Below are 19,646 nucleotides of genomic sequence, written 5' to 3'. Positions count from 1 at the left end.
TTTTTGGCCAGGGACACAACGTTGCCATCGGACAAATGTTTGCTGGGTTCTCTGTTGTCATTTTATAATATGACAGGCTTGTATACCTTCTTGTCTGTCATGTTATTTCAGGCGTTATTTTAATCAGAACAGTAAAGACATCATTAAAGTAATCTTTGTTTAACCAGTGGTTTAACCTCAGTATTATGAAGCGACGCGAGTGCTTTGTTTGCACAAAAAAAAAGGAAGGCCCTAGAGACCAATGGGAGGTGAACACAGATGAAGGCCTGCAAGTCCACTACGAAGGCAGAGCAATGACTGACCAAAGCCTTGTTGGCCCCCCAAAGTTACTATTACAAACACAAGCCTAATGTGAAAGGCAAAGGGAGTTGAGTTAGAGTTAGAGTATACTTTATTGTCCTTTTCAGGAAATTTGTTTTGGACTCAAAGCTGCAATAATACACAATCATACACACACAGCACACAATAAACAGTAAAGAGAGGGGAGATTTTTTTTTTTTTTAAATGACAGGTGTTGCTGTAATATATAGTAGCCTACTATCTTCAACAATTTAACAAATTAATTAGCTAAAATTATGTGTGAAATATATATAATCAAACAATAACACGTTATGATCGTTTATAATATAAATCAAGGGAATTATGCATATATGGTAAATTAATTTACAATGGATTATAATTATCTACATATGTTCAAAATTTGTTCTAGTTTAAAGGTAATTTTAGAAAGACTGGTCTCGTTTGTCCAGCAAACTATCAGTCCAATTTTCCTTATCAATTATTACAAAGGAAATTATTCTTCTGGCCACGAGAAATAACTTATGGTGTTATATTACTATCAAATGTTGAGAGCGCATTATTGTGAAGCGAGAGCTCGATGCTCGAGCGCAAATCTCTCCGCTCGCGCGCGGATTTCCTTTGCTCTCGCTCAAAACTGAGAAGAGTCTGGCTGCAGACCATGGACGAGTGGAGCTCCACTCTCGAACAGGAAATATGTCACCTCCACTTGTGTTTTACTAACATAGGGTGACCATATTTTGATTACCGAAAACCAGGACAGTCGGCCCGGCAATACTCAAATGATACCTCGAAGTTTACTCAAAGATGCCTTATAATTTCAATACATATAAAATATGCCTCCTCTGTATGGATATAAAATTGTTATATTACAAAACACTATCTATAACCAAATACACAAATTCAGATAGGCTTCTCAGAGGTTATTCAACATGTTTTATTATCACAAGTTCATGTTTCTTCTGTATTAGAAAAATAAATAAATAATAAATAAATAAAAAAATACCTCTGCAATATTAGCAATCCAAATTTAACAAAAATAGCTCTCACAAACTTACAAAAACTAACAAAAAGTGTCTATATCTTTGATTTTCTTCATCCTCGTTTTCCTCTTCATCCTGTATTTCTTCCTCATGCTTCTTGCTTGCCCTTCTATATTTTGCTGTAGAGCTGATCTTTCCCAGCATTTTTGTTGTTGTTGTTGTTGTTGCTTATCAAATAGGCATGTTAAAAAGTTAAAACGCGAAATGTTAAAAAGTTAAAAAGAAATTTATATAGGCCTATCAGCTGTTACATCGCAACAAAGGAAGAGCACAACAGGCTGTAGACGATAGCTGAAGGTTGCTCTGCTGTTACACAAAGTGTCTGTCATTCAGTTACAATCGACTGCACAAATCGTGCATTCTAATGAAAACATTATAAACTGTTACCTAGAAGTAAACAGCTGTAGTTTAGGCATAAGTCAGCCGCGACGCTGAGAATATTTACCTTTATGGAATAATCCTGTCTTGAGATACACTGTGAACTAATTATTCTCAGTTGCAAGTGCAATCGCGCATGTTTGCGATTAATGTATGTTCCGCCTTCAGAAACCGAAAATCTCAGAAACCGAAAATTTCGTAACACCGGTCAATTTAATGGCCCAATGAAAAATAATAATAATAATTATTATTATTATAACCTTTATTTTACCAGGAAAAGAAGCACATTGAGATTAAGAATCTCTTTTACAAGAGCGTCCTGGCCAAGAGTGACAACAACACATTTCGCGTGGGTTTAACAGATAACATCCATACATACATTTTTAAACACATACATAACTAATCAAAACATCTACAAACGTTGTTTCTGTCTCCAAATCATTTAACATCACTTTAAAAATATCCAGTGAAACCAACTCCTTAAGTTTCAATGTCAATTGCAGGTTGTTCCAAGCAGAGGGAGCAGCAAATTTAAATGCCTTCTTCCCTAATTCAGTTCGTACCACTGGAACAGACAGAAAGAAGAATTCCTGGGACCGAAGGCTATAACTACCAACATGTTTTTTACTGATGTACATATGAAGATATGAAGGAAGTAAACCCAGAATAGAATTATTTCTACCAGAAAGACTCAGGAGGCAAAATAACATAATGATTTTAACACAATTTATTAACAACCAGAAAGTTATACAACGAGATAAAGTTCTTTGGCGTAGGCCCCGTCCGTAGCATGCATCCAAATGGTTGTAGGCTTGGCATATCCTGCCCGGAATGAAGATTGGCGTCAGCATCTGCGAACTCAGATAAGTGTAAGTGCCGATGCTTTATACCAAGTGTTCAATAATGATTGGTTAGATCAGATCTAATGAATGACGTAACATTAGAGTCTTCCTGGCAGAACTTACGCTAGAGCTTACATAAATAAAAATATGCCAGTGTTTTAGTCTACGGATGGACAAAGCAGACCATCCAACCCGAGCATACAACACACAATGATGAGTGAGAGATTTAAGATTTGTTATGAACCTTAGTGCACCATGATATACAGTGTCTAAAGCATGTAAACACCGAGAAGATGCATGCATATAACATCACCATAGTCCAGTACAGACATAAAAGTGGCAGCAACAAGCCTATTTTTAGCCTCAAAGGAAAGGCAGGATTTAATTCTAAAATAAAAACCCAATTTCACTTTCAGTCTTTTCACCAATTGCTGAACATGAGGGCCAAAAGAGAGAGCATCATCAATTAAAATCCAGAGATACCTATACTGAGTCACAAACTCAATCTCTGAACCTTGGGAAGTAGTAATAGAAAGAAGATTATTAGGGATTGTTTTTGATTTAGAAAACAACATGAACTTTGTTTTATCAGCATTTAAAACCAAATTCAGATCAAGTAAATTATGCTGAACAATATTAAAAGCAAGCTGTAATTGAGAGAGAGCCAGAATGGGTGTAGATGCTGAACTATATATAACTGTATCGTCAGCATAACAGTGAAAATTTGCATTATGAACATTTTGATCAATATTATTTATATATAGTGTAAATAGAAGTGGACCTAGGACTGACCCCTGCGGCACACCTTTAGTTACATTGAGTGAACCGAAGATAAAACCTTCTGCCTGAACACACTGAGTTCTATTTGAAAGATAGTTATTAAACCAATCAATAGCATGTTTAGATAATCCAATACTGACGAGTCGTTGCATCAGTAAGGTATGATCAACGGTGTCAAACGCTTTCGATAGATCAATGAATAAGGCTGCACAGTGTTTCTTGTTATCAACAGATTCAATAAAATCATTTAATACTTTTAAAGGCGCTCTAAGCGATTCTGAGCGGAGTAACGTCCTGTTGACGTTCGAAGTGTTGTCAAACAAAACAGAGGCTAGCTAGACCCTCCCTCCTACTCCTCCTGGCCCTCCCCTCCGTGCTTCCTGAAACAGTCATGAACGCGCATTTAAAATGTAAGTCACTTGGGTATTGACGCTGCTTATCGGTTATTGGCTGGAGCATGTTTATTATGTTAAGTGGTCCAGGCTGCACCAGTTTGTTTTTATTGCAGTTTTCGGAGCTTGTGGCGACTACAGAGACCGCGTTTTTTTTACAGTGTGTTCAGGGGACAGGCAGCTAGCGCATAGTGAGGAGATGTTTGCGGTATGTGACAAAAAAAAATTGGGCCTAAAACGCGTCAAATCGCTTAGAGCGCCTTTAAGGCTGCCGTGGTTGTACTATGTTGTTTTCTAAAACCAGATTGAAAATCGGAGAGAATATTATTAACAAAAAGAAAGTCCTTCAATTGATTATTGACAAATGTTTCAAGGACTTTGGCCAGGACAGACAGCTTGGAAATGGGCCTGTAATTGTTTAGGTGTGTGGGATCTCCGCCTTTAAACAGGAGAAGAACAAAAGCTGATTTCCATATAAGTGGAATTTAATTTGAGACAAGTGAAAGATTAAAATATGAGCCAGAGGTGGGGCAATAAAATCAGCTGCTAACTTTAAAAAGTAAGGTTCCAATTTATCAGGACCTGCCGATTTTGAAACATCTAAAGATTTAAGGGCTTTGCACACCTCAAAAATTTCAATTGGTGAAAAGCTGAATGATTGACTAGACACAATACTCTCTGACTGAACAATAACAGGGTTTGCATGAGCACCATTACTCAAACAAAAAACCTGAAGCTATGAAGTGTTCATTAAAACAATTAAGCATTTTTACTTTATCAATGATTGTATGAGAGCCCTTCTTAATACATGATGGAAGTTCTATACCTTTATTATTTTCAGTTAACGATTTAACAGTTTTCCAAAATGTTGATGAGTTGTTTAGGTTTTTTGATGTTTGCATAAGGAAGTGCTCAGCTTTGGCTTTTCTGACTGCAACTGTACATGCGTTACGCAGTCGCCTAAAATCAAGCCAATCTGAGTTTAAATCTGTTTTCCTAGCCTTTGCCCATGCCAGGTTGCGCTCATGAAGCATATTTGATAAAAGAGGAGAAAACCATGCATTATTTCGACCCTTCACCCTGTACCTTTTGAGGGGAGCATGCTTATTGACTAAGGCAGAAAAACTAGCATAAAATAATTCCCAGGCTATTTCAAGGTCAGGGATTAAATTAATTTGTTCCCACTCCAAATTCTTCAAATCGTGTAGGAACCCTTGTTCTGATAAATGTTTCATGTCACGCTTGGTTATTATGCGTGGTTTGGTTTTAGGTATTTTAGTATTTCTAACCGTTGCGATGACACAGTGGTCACTAATGTCATTCGCAAATATAGACGCGGTTGAATACTTGTGCGGAACATTTGTTAAAATTAAATCTATTAGGGATGATTTTTCTGGACATTTTAGATTCGGTCTAGTGGGACTGTCAACAATCTGAAAAAGATTCAATGCATCACAATAGGTTTTAAATTCATCAGTTGCTGAACGCAACCAATTCCAATTTAAATCACCAAGAACTATCAATTCTTTAGCATCAAGATCTGAAAAGAGTTGGAATAAAGAAGGGAGTGCATTACTATCAGCAGATGGTGTCTTATAGCAGCCAACAACTGTAATGCTTAGAGATTTAGAAACCTCAAGTTCGAGAGCTAAAAATTCAAATTGTTTACTCACCGATTTAGAAAGTAATACCTTAACATGAAACTTTTGTTTTATAAAAACTGCTACGCCTCCACCCCTTTTTGGTCGGTCAGCCCTATATACATTATAACCATTAATACAAATATCCCTGTCTAAGACAGATTTGTTCAGCCAAGTTTCAGTCAGAACAATCACATCTGCATCAGTTGATTGTGCCCAAATATGAACCATATCCATTTTAGAGATTAGACTCCTAACATTCAAATGAATAAAACCAAGTCCATACCTTGATTTAAAATCTGCAGGTGTTTCAAAACTTGAGGCAGAAATTGGGCCTGGATTCGGTTGAACATTTCCAGAGATCAAAAGTAATAAAACAATCAAACACCTCTTCCTAAACAATTTAATATTATAATCTTTAGATTTTGTCTCTACTATTTTAACCCTCTGGAGTCTGAGGCTGATTTGGGGCTTGGAGAAGTTTTGACATGCCCTGACATTTGTGCTTTTTTCAGTTGTTCATAAACATATAAATGACAAAAGTGTCATTACACTGTATTCAGCACAAACTAGGCTACAATAATATGTGAGGAACATGTATGTACATGTTTGTATTTTTGAAGAAATAATGTTTATGCGTGGTTATTGAAAAAACAAAAAACTTAAGTCACTGAAATAAGGCCAAAAAAAGTATATTAAATCTGTGTTCACAAGACTTTTGGGTATTGGAGGTTGTAGACTAGAGGTTTTGCTTCAGAATTATGTAAAAATTATGCTGCCTACTCCTTCATATAAAACAATATATTGATTTAGTTTTTGTAAGACACTTTTTGTCAAGAAACACAGTATGCGTGGAGGCGTGAATCTGCATGAATAATGGGCCATTTACACCTGATAAGACAAAAGAATCACATAATAATGACCTGAAATGACTTGCATATTAATGAGGCCTTTCAGTCAGGTAGGCTGTGAAAAAACCCTCTGTAATAATGTCTCAGCTCATCATAAACAGCAATACTGTGAAATATTATTACAATTTAAAATAATGGTATTCTATTATATTCTTTAAAGGTGCCCTAGAACTTTTTTAAAAAAAAGATGTAATATAAGTCTAAGGTGTCCCCTGAATGTGTCTGTGAAGTTTCAGCTCAAAATACCCCATAGATTTTTTTAAATTAATTTTTTTAACTGCCTATTTTGGGGCATCATTAACAATGCACTGATTTACACTCGACGCCGCCCCTTTAAGACGCGAGCTTCCTGCCACACGAGCTGTCAACTATATTACAGCGCATTTACAAAGTTCACACAGCTAATATAACCCTCAAATGGATCTTTACAAGATGTTCGTCATGCATGCTGTATGCATGCTTCGAATTATGTGAGTAAAGTAATTATTTTGATGTTAAAAGTTTTATTCTGAGTGAATCTGAGGCTGGGCTCCGTGGCTAACGGCTATTGCTACACTGTTGGAGAGATTTATAAAGAATGAAGTTGTGTTTATGCATTATACAGACTGCAAGTGTTTAAAAAATGAAAATAACGACAGTCTTGTCTCCGTGAATACAGTAAGAAACGATGGTAACTTTAACCACATTTAACAGTACATTAGCAACATGCTAACGAAACATTTAGAAAGACAATTTACAAATATCACTAAAAATATCATGATATCATGGATCATGTCAGTTATTATTGCTCCATCTGCCATTTTTCACTGTTGTTCTTGCTTGCTTACCTAGTCTGATGATTCGGCTGTGCACAGATCCAGACGTTAATACTGGCTGCCCTTGTCTAATGCCTTTTATAATGTTGGGAACATCATGGGCTGGCATTATGCAAATATTGGGGCGTACACCCCGACTGTTACGTAACAGTCGGTGTTATGTTGAGATTCGCCTGTTCTTCGGAGGTCGTTTAAACAAATGAGATTTATATAAGAAGGAGGAAACAATGGGGTTTGAGACTCACTGTATGTCTTTTCCATGTACTGAACTCTTGTTATTCAACTATGCCAAGGTAAATTCAATTTTTGAATCAAGGGCACCTTTAAAATAAAATGTTTTTCTGTGATGCAAGTGTCTGAACAATTATGTTACCTCTATGGTATTTCATATAGGCTTTTAGCTTAAAAGCATGCACATTTGGAGAAATATTGATGGATTCTTATATATTTATGTCAATTTTCTATACAGAGGAGTAATATTTATTGTCATCACTATGAGTGCTGGATACTGTGTTTTACACGAATGGATACAATTCATACTTGCAGCCGGAGGGCGCTCTCTGTACACCTTTAGTCCACAAATTATTCTAAAGAAGATGAGGACATTTCAGGAATGGTGTTTTTAATTCATACTTGCAGCCGGAGGGCGCTCTTTACACCTTTAGTCCACAAATTCATAATATAAAGAAGAAAAGGAACTAGGAACTAACGGCATGTCTTCTAGAGATCGCTAACCATTGCTTTAACATCCAAATAAACACTTTTCAAGACAATAAATACATGATTGAGATGATGAATGCATGTATTGCCTCTGAATTTGCGTCTGAATAGCGCTGGCTCCGTGGGCGTGGCCGCATTAGCGGATAATGAGCTGAATCACAGACTTCTGACATGGCTCTCTTTTCATACAGATTACATAAACACAGAATGTTTGTTTTCGATTTGACTTACACGATTTAAAACCTGACATTTCAACGTTTCCTTAGACGTAAGTGTCATTTTTTTTGTCATTAGTATTCATAAGTTACAGTTCATTTTCTGAGAACTATCAGATTGGACTTCATTCTTTATTTTACAAAAAGCACAACATTGTGTTTTTACTCTGAGTGTACACAAATAAAAGAAGACATTCTATAGTTTCAATTGATATATTACTTATGTTAGGCCGCTGCCATCTTAGCTGCGCGTCACCGCACGTCACTCCCGGATAACTGAAAATGGGCAAAGAGGCGGGACGTGGTTTGAGCTGCTGTGACTGGTTGCTGAAACCACGCCCGCCTAGCTCGACGTGACCATGTTAGCAGGAGCTATCTATCTATCTTAGATACGATCTAAAATATTAATGAAGATAAGTTTTATCATCAGAAAGTTCTAAAGGTTTACTGTCAATCTACGGTGTTTTTTTTAAGATATAGATCCTCCAACACCAGTGTTGGGTGTGCAAATAACAACATGTAAAATCAAATGGGACTTCATACCTTTATAATGAAATAGAGATCGCGAGATGAATCCAATCTGGCACTTGGGTAAAATATGAGTGTCCATTGCAAAACAAAAAAACAGTACTTTTTGTCCATGAAAGATTTATATAGGCCTATTGTCCATTGTTTCCATCACATTTCATCTGAATGATCTGCTCTCTGTCATCGTTCTTCAAGAAATAATGCAATCTGAGCAGCGTTTATGTTGTAAAACTCTATACGATCATATCTAACAAACAAAAGAGCCCGTGTCCAAAGTTTTTTTTTTTTTTTTTCAAAATAGTGCAGCAGTTTTAGTTATAATATCCAAGCAGTGCTGTCGGATTTTAATATTTTGATATTCCCGCCATTGTCATTGTAGTAAATCTCACAAACAAAACTTTCAGCCAATGCCACGATCCAACAACGTGTGTTCTGTTTCTTCCGCATGCATGCACATCTACACAGACACACATCAGTCTCGAATATTATGCAGCAAGCCATATTTTATAATTGTATAAAATAATTGTGCACAAATACGGCTGAGATGCCAAATTCAGCGGCTGGAATTAGCTGCTGAGGTAACATGACAGCTCACAGACAGCAGCGCAATTTACCTGTCACTCAAGTGACCACGCCCTTAATTATGCAGAACTTTAAGGCTTAATAGAATTTAAACGGATGAGTTATAAAAAAATTCACCCCCCTCAGAGTTGTCATGAAGGGCAAAATTAGCAGTATAGACCAAAACCACAATTTGAACCAACTTGTAAACATGTTTTTTTCTGCTGTAAACTTGGCCAATTTAACATGGGACTCAATGAGATTCTGCTCTCTTTTGGAGCCTGTCCCTAGCGGCCAGTCGATGAATTGCAGTTTAAGTCACTTCCGTATTGGCTTCACGAGAGACTGGGGGAGGTTGCCGCTAGATCTATACCTAAACCTACCCTCACAATAATGCAAATACAGTAATTAAACTAGTGGAGGTGACGTATTTCCTGTTCGAGAGTAGAGCTCCACTCGCCCCCTCAGGCTGCAGCTAGACCCTATTGGACGCGCGCTCTCAAATATACAGTGCTCTCTTATGAACTGCCTCTCGCTCAGATATTGCGCGTGCGTGCTTAAACTGTGTCCTGTGCACTTGTGAATCTCTCCGTGCTCTTGCAGAAATTAATTTGCTTCTGAATTAAACGCTGTCAAAAGTTATCAACCAATCAGAAGAGACGACTGATCCATGAAAATGCAACGTGGAATCTTATTGGCTGAGAGTGAACTGACAATGGAATTATTTTGATAAAAATGGATATGTAATTTCTTTACAATTTAATAATATTTAATAATATTAATCAAAATATAGGTCATATGTTAGAAATGGCTTGGAATGGGGTGCTTGGATGGTTTCTATATTAATAAGCTTGTTTGTAACTGCATCCCACAGGTTAAACCCCACTGAACATTTATCCAAAACCATCATATTAGCCAATATCATGGACCAAAACATTAAATTAAACATTAATTTAAAACAAAATATTAAACAACTAATAATGTTATAATAATGCTATTTAGAAATGTGTAATATGTTAAATTAAAAATATGTATTAATTTAAATGAATTATTACAATATCGTTTGAAATTAATGATGACATGTTTTGTCCAGTGTTTTAAATGAATTTCTTGAATTAATGATTCTGATACATCAAATACATTTTAACAGTCACTGGTCACCACCTACTGACAGAACAGTGTAATAACATTAGTTTCAATGTTCATTTAGCTACTCATTTTAAAGGTGCCCTAGAATGTTTTTTCACTAGATGTAATATAAGTCTAAGGTGTCTCCTGAATGTGTCTGTGAAGTTTCAGCTCAAAATACCCCATAGATTTTTTTTAATAAATTTTTTTAACTGCCTATTTTGGGGCATCATTAACTATGCAGGCTGCGTAGGCCCCTTTAAATCTCGTGCTCCCCGCCCCCGGAGCTCTTGACTGTAATATACAGTGCATTTACAAAGTTCACACAGCTAATATAACCCTCAAATGGATCTTTACAAGATGTTCGTCATGCATGCTGCATGCATGTTTCGGATCATGTGAGTATAGTATTTATTTGGATGTTTAACATTTGATTCTGAATGAGTTTGATAGTGCTCCGTGGCTAAAGCTAACATTACACACTGTTGGAGAGATTTATAAAGAATGAAGTTGTGTTTATGCATTATACAGACTGCAAGTGTTTAAAAATGAAAATAGCGACGGCTCTTGTCTCCGTGAATACAGTAAGAAACGATGGTAACTTTAACCACATTTAACAGTACATTAGCAACATGCTAACGAAACATTTAGAAAGACAATTTACAAATATCACTAAAAATATCATGATATCATGGATCATGTCAGTTATTATTGCTCCATCTGCCATTTTTCACTGTTGTTCTTGCTTGCTTACCTAGTCTGATGATTCAGCTGTGCACAGATCCAGACGTTAATACTGGCTGCCCTTGTCTAATGCCTTGAACATGGGCTGGCATATGCAAATATTGGGGGCGTACATATTAATGATCCCGACTGTTACGTAACAGTCGGTGTTATGTTGAGATTCGCCTGTTTTCCAGAGGTCTTTTAAACAAATGAGATTTACATAAGAAGGAGGAAACAATGTCTTTTCCATGTACTGAACTCTTGTTATTCAACTATGCCGAGGTAAATTCAATTTTTGATTCTAGGGCACCTTCAATTGCTAAAATCAGTGTATATTCGGAGTATAAATTGTTATTGCAATACTTGCGTTATTATTTAATGTTTACAACACAGAAGTAGCAGTAGTGTGTTGTTGAAAACACTTTGTGAAGCTGTTTAAAACATAAAGCTTACATGACCACTGCTTTCAGCGGCAATACAAAAGCAGGTTTAAATATTCTGGTATGATCGTAATTTCAAAGGGTAATAGACATAACCGAATTGTTGTCTTTTAGGAATAAGATCGCGTTCTTTTGATTAATTGTACATGCATAAGAGCTTAAGTATTTTTGTATGTCATTTTTTACCAGACCTCAAAACAAATTCACTATAGGTGGTATATTTGATCTCCACATTTTAAGTATTTAGGAATGATGATTTGACCCTGATCTTGTTATGTTTTAAATCAGAAGAGATTTTTTGGTAATTCTTTACAATAAGTGTTTGAGAGAAAGGACCACAGGTGCTTAGGAGGCTATAGTTCTCGCCTAGGAGCATTGGTCAGAACGCAGGACAGGAGGCAGGAATCAGTTTGAACAGTTTACTGAACTTTCTTTAGCAGCACAGACATACAATTTACAATATAGGTACACTTTACAATATAGGTGCAAATTTGGATGCAGCAGTTGGTACTCAGCTTATGTTTATGGAGATGGTAGGTTTACATCATAATCATAAGCATGTTGGGTGTGTGTGTTTGTGGCTGCAAATAAACAAAACAGTAATCAATGTTACATAAAGAATACTTATTGATGTCTATTAGCTTAACATCATGTCTAGCACAATACAACAGCTTAACCAGGCTGAATAATAACTTACAATTATTCACAATTAAGTCACAATTTCTTCAGTTATATATTTGTACAGAACAAATAATAATGTATCTGTTTCAATAATACAAGAGCAACACTTAAATCTCTTACAAACAACGTGCATAAACATTCTCCTTTGTAACAATAAGGTTTCATTAACATTATTTAACTGCATAAGTTATCATGAACTAATAATGAACTGCACTTCTACAGCATTTATTAATCTTTGTTAATGTTAATTTCAACATTTACTAATACATTATTAAAATCAAAAGTTGTATTGGTTAACATTAGTAATTGCACTGTAAAGTAAACAACCAACAAACAGCTGTATTTTAACTTAAAGATTAATAATTACAGTAATGTATTGCACATTGTTAGTTCATGTTAGATATTAATTAATGTTAACAAATAAAAACCTTATTTTAAAATGTTGCCTATTTTTTTTATATACATTTCTACAAGTACACAAAATGTATGACCACAATAAATTTGAGAAACTTTTTTTGTTTGTTTGTTTAGATAAATTGGGGTTTGACCTGTAATGTGATGCAGTTAGACTAGGTTACATTTGATTAATATTATTAAATTGTAAAGAAATTAAATATCCATCTTTGTCGAAAGAATTCCATGTGCAGTTCACTCTCAGCCAATAAGATTCCATGTAGCGTTTTCATGGATCAGTTGTCTCTTCTGATTGGTTTATAACTTTTGACAGCGTTTAATCCAGAAGCAAATTAATTTCTGCAAGAGCACGATCACAGAATGGCAAATTACAGACAGTTAAAAACTTTGAAAGCCAGCACAGAATCAGTTTAGCAAATGTAAGCTTTAAAATGCAGAGGAAGAAATGTTTCTTATACTTGCATAGGCAATTTTGGATGCTGTAGTTCAAAAGATGCATATCGTTCTGCAGAGGTTTTGTCACAGAGACGAACTTCGTGATTCCCTCCTCTGACCATCGGAGGGAACCCTCTCCCGAATACTGACAGACACACACCTACATTTCCCATCAACCCTGTACCTTGGACTAATCACCACACCCAGCTGAAGCTCATCAACCAGACTATTTAACCCTCAGGGGTCTGAGGTTTTTTTGGGCCCTGGAGAAGTTTTGACATGCCCTGACATTTGTGCTTTTTTCAGTTGTTCATAAACATATTAATGACAAAAGTGTCATTACACTGTATTCAGCACAAACTAGGCTACAATAATATGTGAGGAACATGCATGTACATGTTTGTGCTTTTGAAGGAATAACGTTTATGCGTGGTTATTGAAAAAACAAAAAACTTAAGTCACTGAAATAAGGCCAAAAAAAATATATTAAAACTGTGTTCACAAGACTTCTGGGTATTTGAGGTTGTAGACTAGAGTTTTTGCTTCAGAATGAAGTAAAAATTATCATTCCTACTCCTTCATATAAAACAATAGAGAGATTTAAATTTTCTAAGACACTTTTGGTCAAGAAACACGGTATGCGGGGAGGCGTGAATCCTCATGTATAATGGGTGATTCTCACCTGAGAAGACAAAAGAATTGAATAATAATGACCTGAAATGACTTGCATATTAATGAGGCCTTTCAGTCAGGTAGGCTGTGAAAAAAACCTCTGTGATCATGCTGATAACAGGATTAAAGTCCACTCAGGACAAAAAAAACCATGATTTTTGTGATCTCATGCATGCACGTACTATTGCACATGATATGAAGAAAATTTTGTATAGGCCTATGTTAAATTACACTACCAGTCAAAAGATTGAACACATTGCCATTATAATGTTTTTAAAAGAAGTCTCAAGTCTCTAACCAAATAATGGTTTTCTATTTTAATATACTTTAAAATATAATGTATTTCTGTGATGCAAAGCGTCTGAACATTCCTACCTCTAGGGCATTTCATATAGGCTACTATATTTGTTATATTATAGAGCCTAAATGTTGATGTGCAGTTGACAAACTATACATCATTAAAAAGATCTAAGACTCAAGCTTCACATTTTGACTCTTAAAATCTTATATTGACCATAATTTCTTAATATGCTTAAAAGCATACACATTTGGAGAAATATTGATGGATTCTCATATGTTTATATCAATTTTCTATACAGAGGAGTAATATTTATTATTCTATATTTATTGTCATTATTATGAGCGCTGGATGCTGTGTTTCTAATTCATACTTGAGCCAGAGGGCGCTCTGCCCCTTTTGTCCACAAATGCCTCAGTAAAAGAAGAGGCATATCATGTGACAATCAAGGAACTAACAGAGGCAAGAGATTGCTAAATATGGCTATTCAAAACACTTTTGAAGACAATAAATACACGATTGAGATGATGTATGCATGTATTGACTCTGAATTTGCGTCTGAATAGCGCTAACTCTGTGGCCGTGGCCGCATTAGCGGATAATGAGCTGAATCACAGACTTCTGACATGGCTCTCTTTTCATACAGATTACATAAACACAGAAGGTTTGTTTTCGATTTGACTTACATGTTTTAAAACCTGACATCTTAACGTTTTTTTTAGACATAAGTGTAATTTTTTTGTCATTAGTATTCACTAAGTTACAGTTCATTTTCTAAGAACTATCAGATTGGACTTCGTTCAGAGGGAGACGAGAGATCACGCATCATGTTAGTTTTCTTTATTTTACAAAAAGCACAACATTTTGTTTTTACTCTAAGTGTGCACAAATAAAAGAAGATATTCCACAGATTAAAATGGTGTATAACTCTTAATTGTATGTGCAACATTGACAGAGTATTTTGAGTCTCTTTCACACTGATAAGAAAAAACCACGGTGGTATCGCCGGCGATACCTTCAGACCTCAGAGTGTTAAAACTCTCACTTGCCCATCACCTTTGCGAAGTCTTGTGTTGCCACGGTGTACATTTCTGAACGTTTTCTTGTGTTGACTGCCTGCCTGTTATTGATCCTGTTTGCCTCTCGTTTACGATTCTCTGCTGCCTGCCTTTGAACTGTTTATTATTACCTGGACTGTGAGTGATATCTGCCTGCCCTGATTCCTTGCCTGTGTAGCCAGTTGACTGAAGCATATGTTTAATTTAATATTTTTTTATTTCCAAGGAGAAATGTTCTGTAAATTTAGTTAACTTCAGCAAAACTTGTATCAAATTAATTTTTATTTAGTTCTATACCCAATGGTTCCGGTTGGGAGTTCCTATCAATTGTTGTAGGTGGGGCCTTAATTAGTGATACACCGAAGGGAAATGTATCGCTTCTCCTTTAAGCGTTCGTGCTCAGACGCAAAGTGTATGCGGACTGAGAAGCAGGTAGTTTTCTCTCTCACATAAATCCTGCATTAACTGTCTCCTTATAGTGTAATCGCTACATTTATGATGTTAAAACACTGTTAAGAGTTTCTGTCATAACTGGTATTCGTGAGATTAGCGTATTTTCTTTGAAAGTAGTACTTTTAACCGTGTTAAAAGTTTGCACGTGTATTTTTCCATGCAGGAATGAGAGAGTAGGCCTGATTGTGTATATTCTAATATTGCCTCACACTACTGTTTAAGGTATGTTGTTTCAATCTGATCATTAATTTAAATGTTTATTTTATAATTTGAATTTATTTGCGAGTTGATTTAGAATGTATGTATACTTGAGTGTATACTAGACCATCTATACTAACTGCCTCGTGATACGTTTTCATGCAATGATACAGTGTGTTTGTGCAAAAAAAGAACTTTATTGTACACATAGTGATTTAACAATCAAATTTTGATGCAATTTAGAGTTTATTGTACGTTACATATGCATTTCTATGAGTTTACAGCATATTTGAATGCTAACTTTTACGAATGTTATGTATTTTCTATTACGTTATTTGCACTGTCATGTTGTGTGAGATAATTAAGCACTACATTTACTCTTGTTAAATATTTCTATATCGCTTCTCCTTTAAGCGTTCGTGCTCAGACGCAAAGTGTATGCGGACTGAGAAGCAGGAATGAGAGAGTAGGCCTGATTGTGTATATTCTAATATTGCCTCACACTACTGTTTAAGGGGAATAAACCCATCATCCCATCCGTGGTGTGGTTGTCTTTCCGTGGTGTCCACTTGAAGTCTGCTACATCTAACTGGTGCCGTGACCCGGATCCATTTGGTCAGCCGCAGCCGATCGCCGGGGTCAAGCAGTGTGCTGTGACGCGTAGATGCTGTACCGTGTGGCCAGAGGATCTATGCAGCGGATTTTCAAGTGATATTCAGACATTTGCACACACACACTTTCATCTATTTACAGTGAAGTTCCACATAATCCCAGACTGAGTCGTACACTTTACACGCACGTGCGTTTTGGACATTTGCACGTATTGGACGTTGACATTGACACTTACATTCCATCTGAAGACTGTGGGTTCTCAATTTCGATATTTCATTGAGTGTTTTCCACATCTGTAACCTTTGTATATTTACATATTTTATTAGTTTGTGTTCTTTTATTTGGAATTCAATTTGTTTTACCATACAGTATGGCTGGAAGAGGTCGAGATACTTCTGAAATATTCACTCCATTAGCTGGGAGGGGTAGAGGTCTGTATAGTGTAAGAGAGAATACAGGGACCCTACCAAAGCTGTTATTCCCGAATACTTTGTCAGTGACAGAAGTAAATCCTCATCCTGAGTTAGTACAGCCAACATGTTCCACTCCTTCTGATGGTAGCCCCAATGTCACACAGCAGCTACGAGAGTTAATAGGAGAGCTGGGTAGTCAGATTGGCGAGTCCATCATCAGCCATTTGCTAGCTAGTCCGTGTGTAGCCAACCCATTACTCACTAGTCCATCAGAGTTAACAAAGACTGAGCTCCCACCTGAGTCCCCCAAAGTCAACCTTATAGTGAGGTCTGACATCAAAGAACCACCTATGTTTAAAGGAGATGAGAGTGACAAGTACACAGTCCAAGAGTGGATAGATGTCATGGAACTGTACTTACAGAAAAGCAGCTGCCCCGAAACAGGAGAAAGCCGACACAGTCATGAGTCACCTCCTGGGAAGAGCTAAGAATATAATCAAAGTGGGACTAAAAAGCACTGCTCCTTCTACTCCAGCTAGTGTCGAGAAAATTTATGACATGTTAAGACACTACTTCAGTGACCACCCTGTGTCACTTCTGCCATTGGCAGATTTCTACGCAACACAGCCTAAAGCTAAAGAAAGTCCCGTAGACTACTGGGTGAGATTGAACTCTGCAGCTGAACGAGCTAATAGCCATTTAGAACGTAGTGGAGGTAATATGGAGAACATGAGTGCAGAAATAGCCATGATGTTCATACGAAACTGCCCTGACCCTGAACTGTCCAGCGTGTTTAAGTGCAAACCTATGAGCAAATGGTCAGTCGAAGAGATACAGGAGGCTATTGATGAACATCAGAGGGAAAGTCAGTCTCGCAGAATTCCCAGTACAGTTAAGCCCCGCACCTTTCAAGTATCAACAGCTACTGCAGTCCCTAGCGTTGAAGTTATGGAAGGTGAAATCACTGCCATTAATGCTGCCGCATTCACTCCAAGTAGCCATCCCAAGACAGTTGATCCAGTCTCACCCAATTCTGATGCATTAGAACGTGTCCTCAGCATGTTAGAGAGAGTATTGGAACGAACCAGTCAGCCGGTACACAATCCCTTCAAGGCCCTTTCAAACACATGGAGCTCGCATTCAGTCTTGCCGTGTCTGTGGGGACACAACACACTCCACTCGCTCACACTGCATGCGAGAAAGGCGGTGCCTTATCTGCATGAGGGTTGGACATCAGCGTAAAGACTGTCCTAAAGTTACAGAACCAGCTTCCCAGCCGATCGTTGCATCACATTCTCAGGAAAACTAACCTGCTCGCATTGTGGAGGGGACGATGTGAGCAGGAAGAGTGAAACCCTCAGCGATGAAGATGATCTTTTGTTGTATGAAGAAAGCTGCAAAGCAATTCCTGATAAAAGTGTCTTATATCAAAATGTGATGAAGTTGGAAAGAGCTGACAGCCTATTCTTACACTGATGTTGTCATTGCAGGGGCCCAAGTTACATTACGTGCACTACTTGACAGTGGGTCCATGGTCTGTACCATGAATGGGGAGGCTGAACGCAAGTTGAAGAGTGCTGGAGTTGTGCTCGCACCCAGTGAAACACACCCTGATATCATCCTTGTTGGTTGCGGTGGTGTTAGCATTCAGCCTGAGAGCATTTACCAGCTTGAGATGGAAGTGTACGGACATGCAGTTAGTGTTCCCACTCTAGTTGTTCCTGGTCAGCGAGATGAAATGATCTTGGGCACTAATGTTATCAAGTACATTATCAGCCAGATGAAGAGTACTCACGGGTATTGGCGTGTCCTGAATCGACCTGAAAGTTCAGGTAATGAAGACATTATGCAGTTTTTAGACATGTTGTCCGGTATCCACAGATGGAATGGGACTGAGATGCCCAGCAAGATAGGAACGGCTAAGCTTACCCAAGCCGTAGTGCTGTGCCCTCAGCAAGAACATCTCGTTTGGGGCAGGTTACCTGCTACTGTACCTGTTTCCAAGGGAAGTGCCATCCTCGTTGAACCTGCAAAGTCACAGTCACATAAGAACATTGTCATCGGGCGGGTGGTAGCATCCATGAGTGATGACAGATGGGTCCCCGTCAAGGTGCTGAATGCTACTGACAAGCCCATAACTTTGCGAAAGAATACAAAGTTAGCTGATGTATTCCCTTGTGTAGCTCTGGAGGACTTGGACATCAGTCCCCAGCATCCAACCAGTCATGAGCTGAAAGTCATGCACCAAACGACACACGTCTCAGTTGTTGACGGTATGCCCCCTGAGTTAAGTCTCTGTAGTAAACTGAGTAAACTCGGTCTAAGCGACCTTGATGTTGATTCTTGTGAAGTGTCACAGCACTGGAAGGAACAACTTGTGCAGCTGATATGCAAATATGAGGATGTGTTCTCAAAGAATAAACTCGATTGTGGCAAAGCAAAGGATTTCTTTCACCGAATACATCTTGCAGATAGTCGCCCCTTTAGACTGCCTTACCGACGTGTGCCACCAGCACATTACCACAAGCTCAGACATGTTCTTTCAGAAATGGAGGAGCTTGAAATAATTCGTAAATCCTCCAGCGAGTGGGCCTCCCCGCTGGTGCTCGTCTGGAAGAAAAGCGGAGATCTACGCATTTGTGTCGACTATCGGTGGCTGAATGCCCGTACTACTAAAGACGCACATCCCTTGCCACACCAGGCAGATTGTCTAGCTGCACTTGGCGGCAATGCCATATTCAGTGCTATGGATCTTACCTCAGGATTCTACAATATAGAGATGGCTGAGGAAGATAAAAAATTTACCGCGTTCACAACACCTATGGGGCTCTATGAATTTAACAGGCTTCCTCAAGGATTGTGTAACAGTCCTGCAAGTTTCATGCGTCTCATGATGGGCATATTTGGAGACCAGAACTTTCTGACCATTCTTTGTTATCTTGACGACCTCCTAGTATTTGCACCAAATGAGAGTGTGGCGTTGGAGAGGCTTGAGC

At 37.6% G+C, this 19,646-nt stretch overlaps 1 protein-coding gene across 1 annotated transcript; it reads left to right on the top strand.

The window, feature by feature from the left end:
* The first annotated feature begins 15,153 nt into the window (after window positions 1-15,153).
* On the top strand, window positions 15,154-17,892 carry LOC125273178. Its single transcript, XM_048198440.1, has 2 exons — window positions 15,154-15,649; window positions 16,141-17,892. Exon 2 carries the CDS (start codon window positions 17,050-17,052, stop codon window positions 17,890-17,892), a length of 843 nt encoding a protein of 280 aa, XP_048054397.1. The 5' UTR covers window positions 15,154-15,649; window positions 16,141-17,049.
* The last annotated feature ends 1,754 nt before the right edge of the window (window positions 17,893-19,646 follow it).

The sequence above is a fragment of the Megalobrama amblycephala genome, linkage group LG7 (genome assembly GCF_018812025.1).
Source record: "Megalobrama amblycephala isolate DHTTF-2021 linkage group LG7, ASM1881202v1, whole genome shotgun sequence".
NCBI lineage: Eukaryota > Metazoa > Chordata > Actinopteri > Cypriniformes > Xenocyprididae > Megalobrama > Megalobrama amblycephala.
Note: the sequence above shows the minus strand (reverse complement) of the source record. Positions and strands in the feature narration are given on the sequence as shown.

What these genes read in the sequence shown, in the direction of transcription:
- LOC125273178 (XM_048198440.1), top strand. Translation starts at nt 17,050, where the DNA reads ATGTCATGGAACTGTACTTACAGAAAAGCAGCTGCCCCGAAACAGGAG.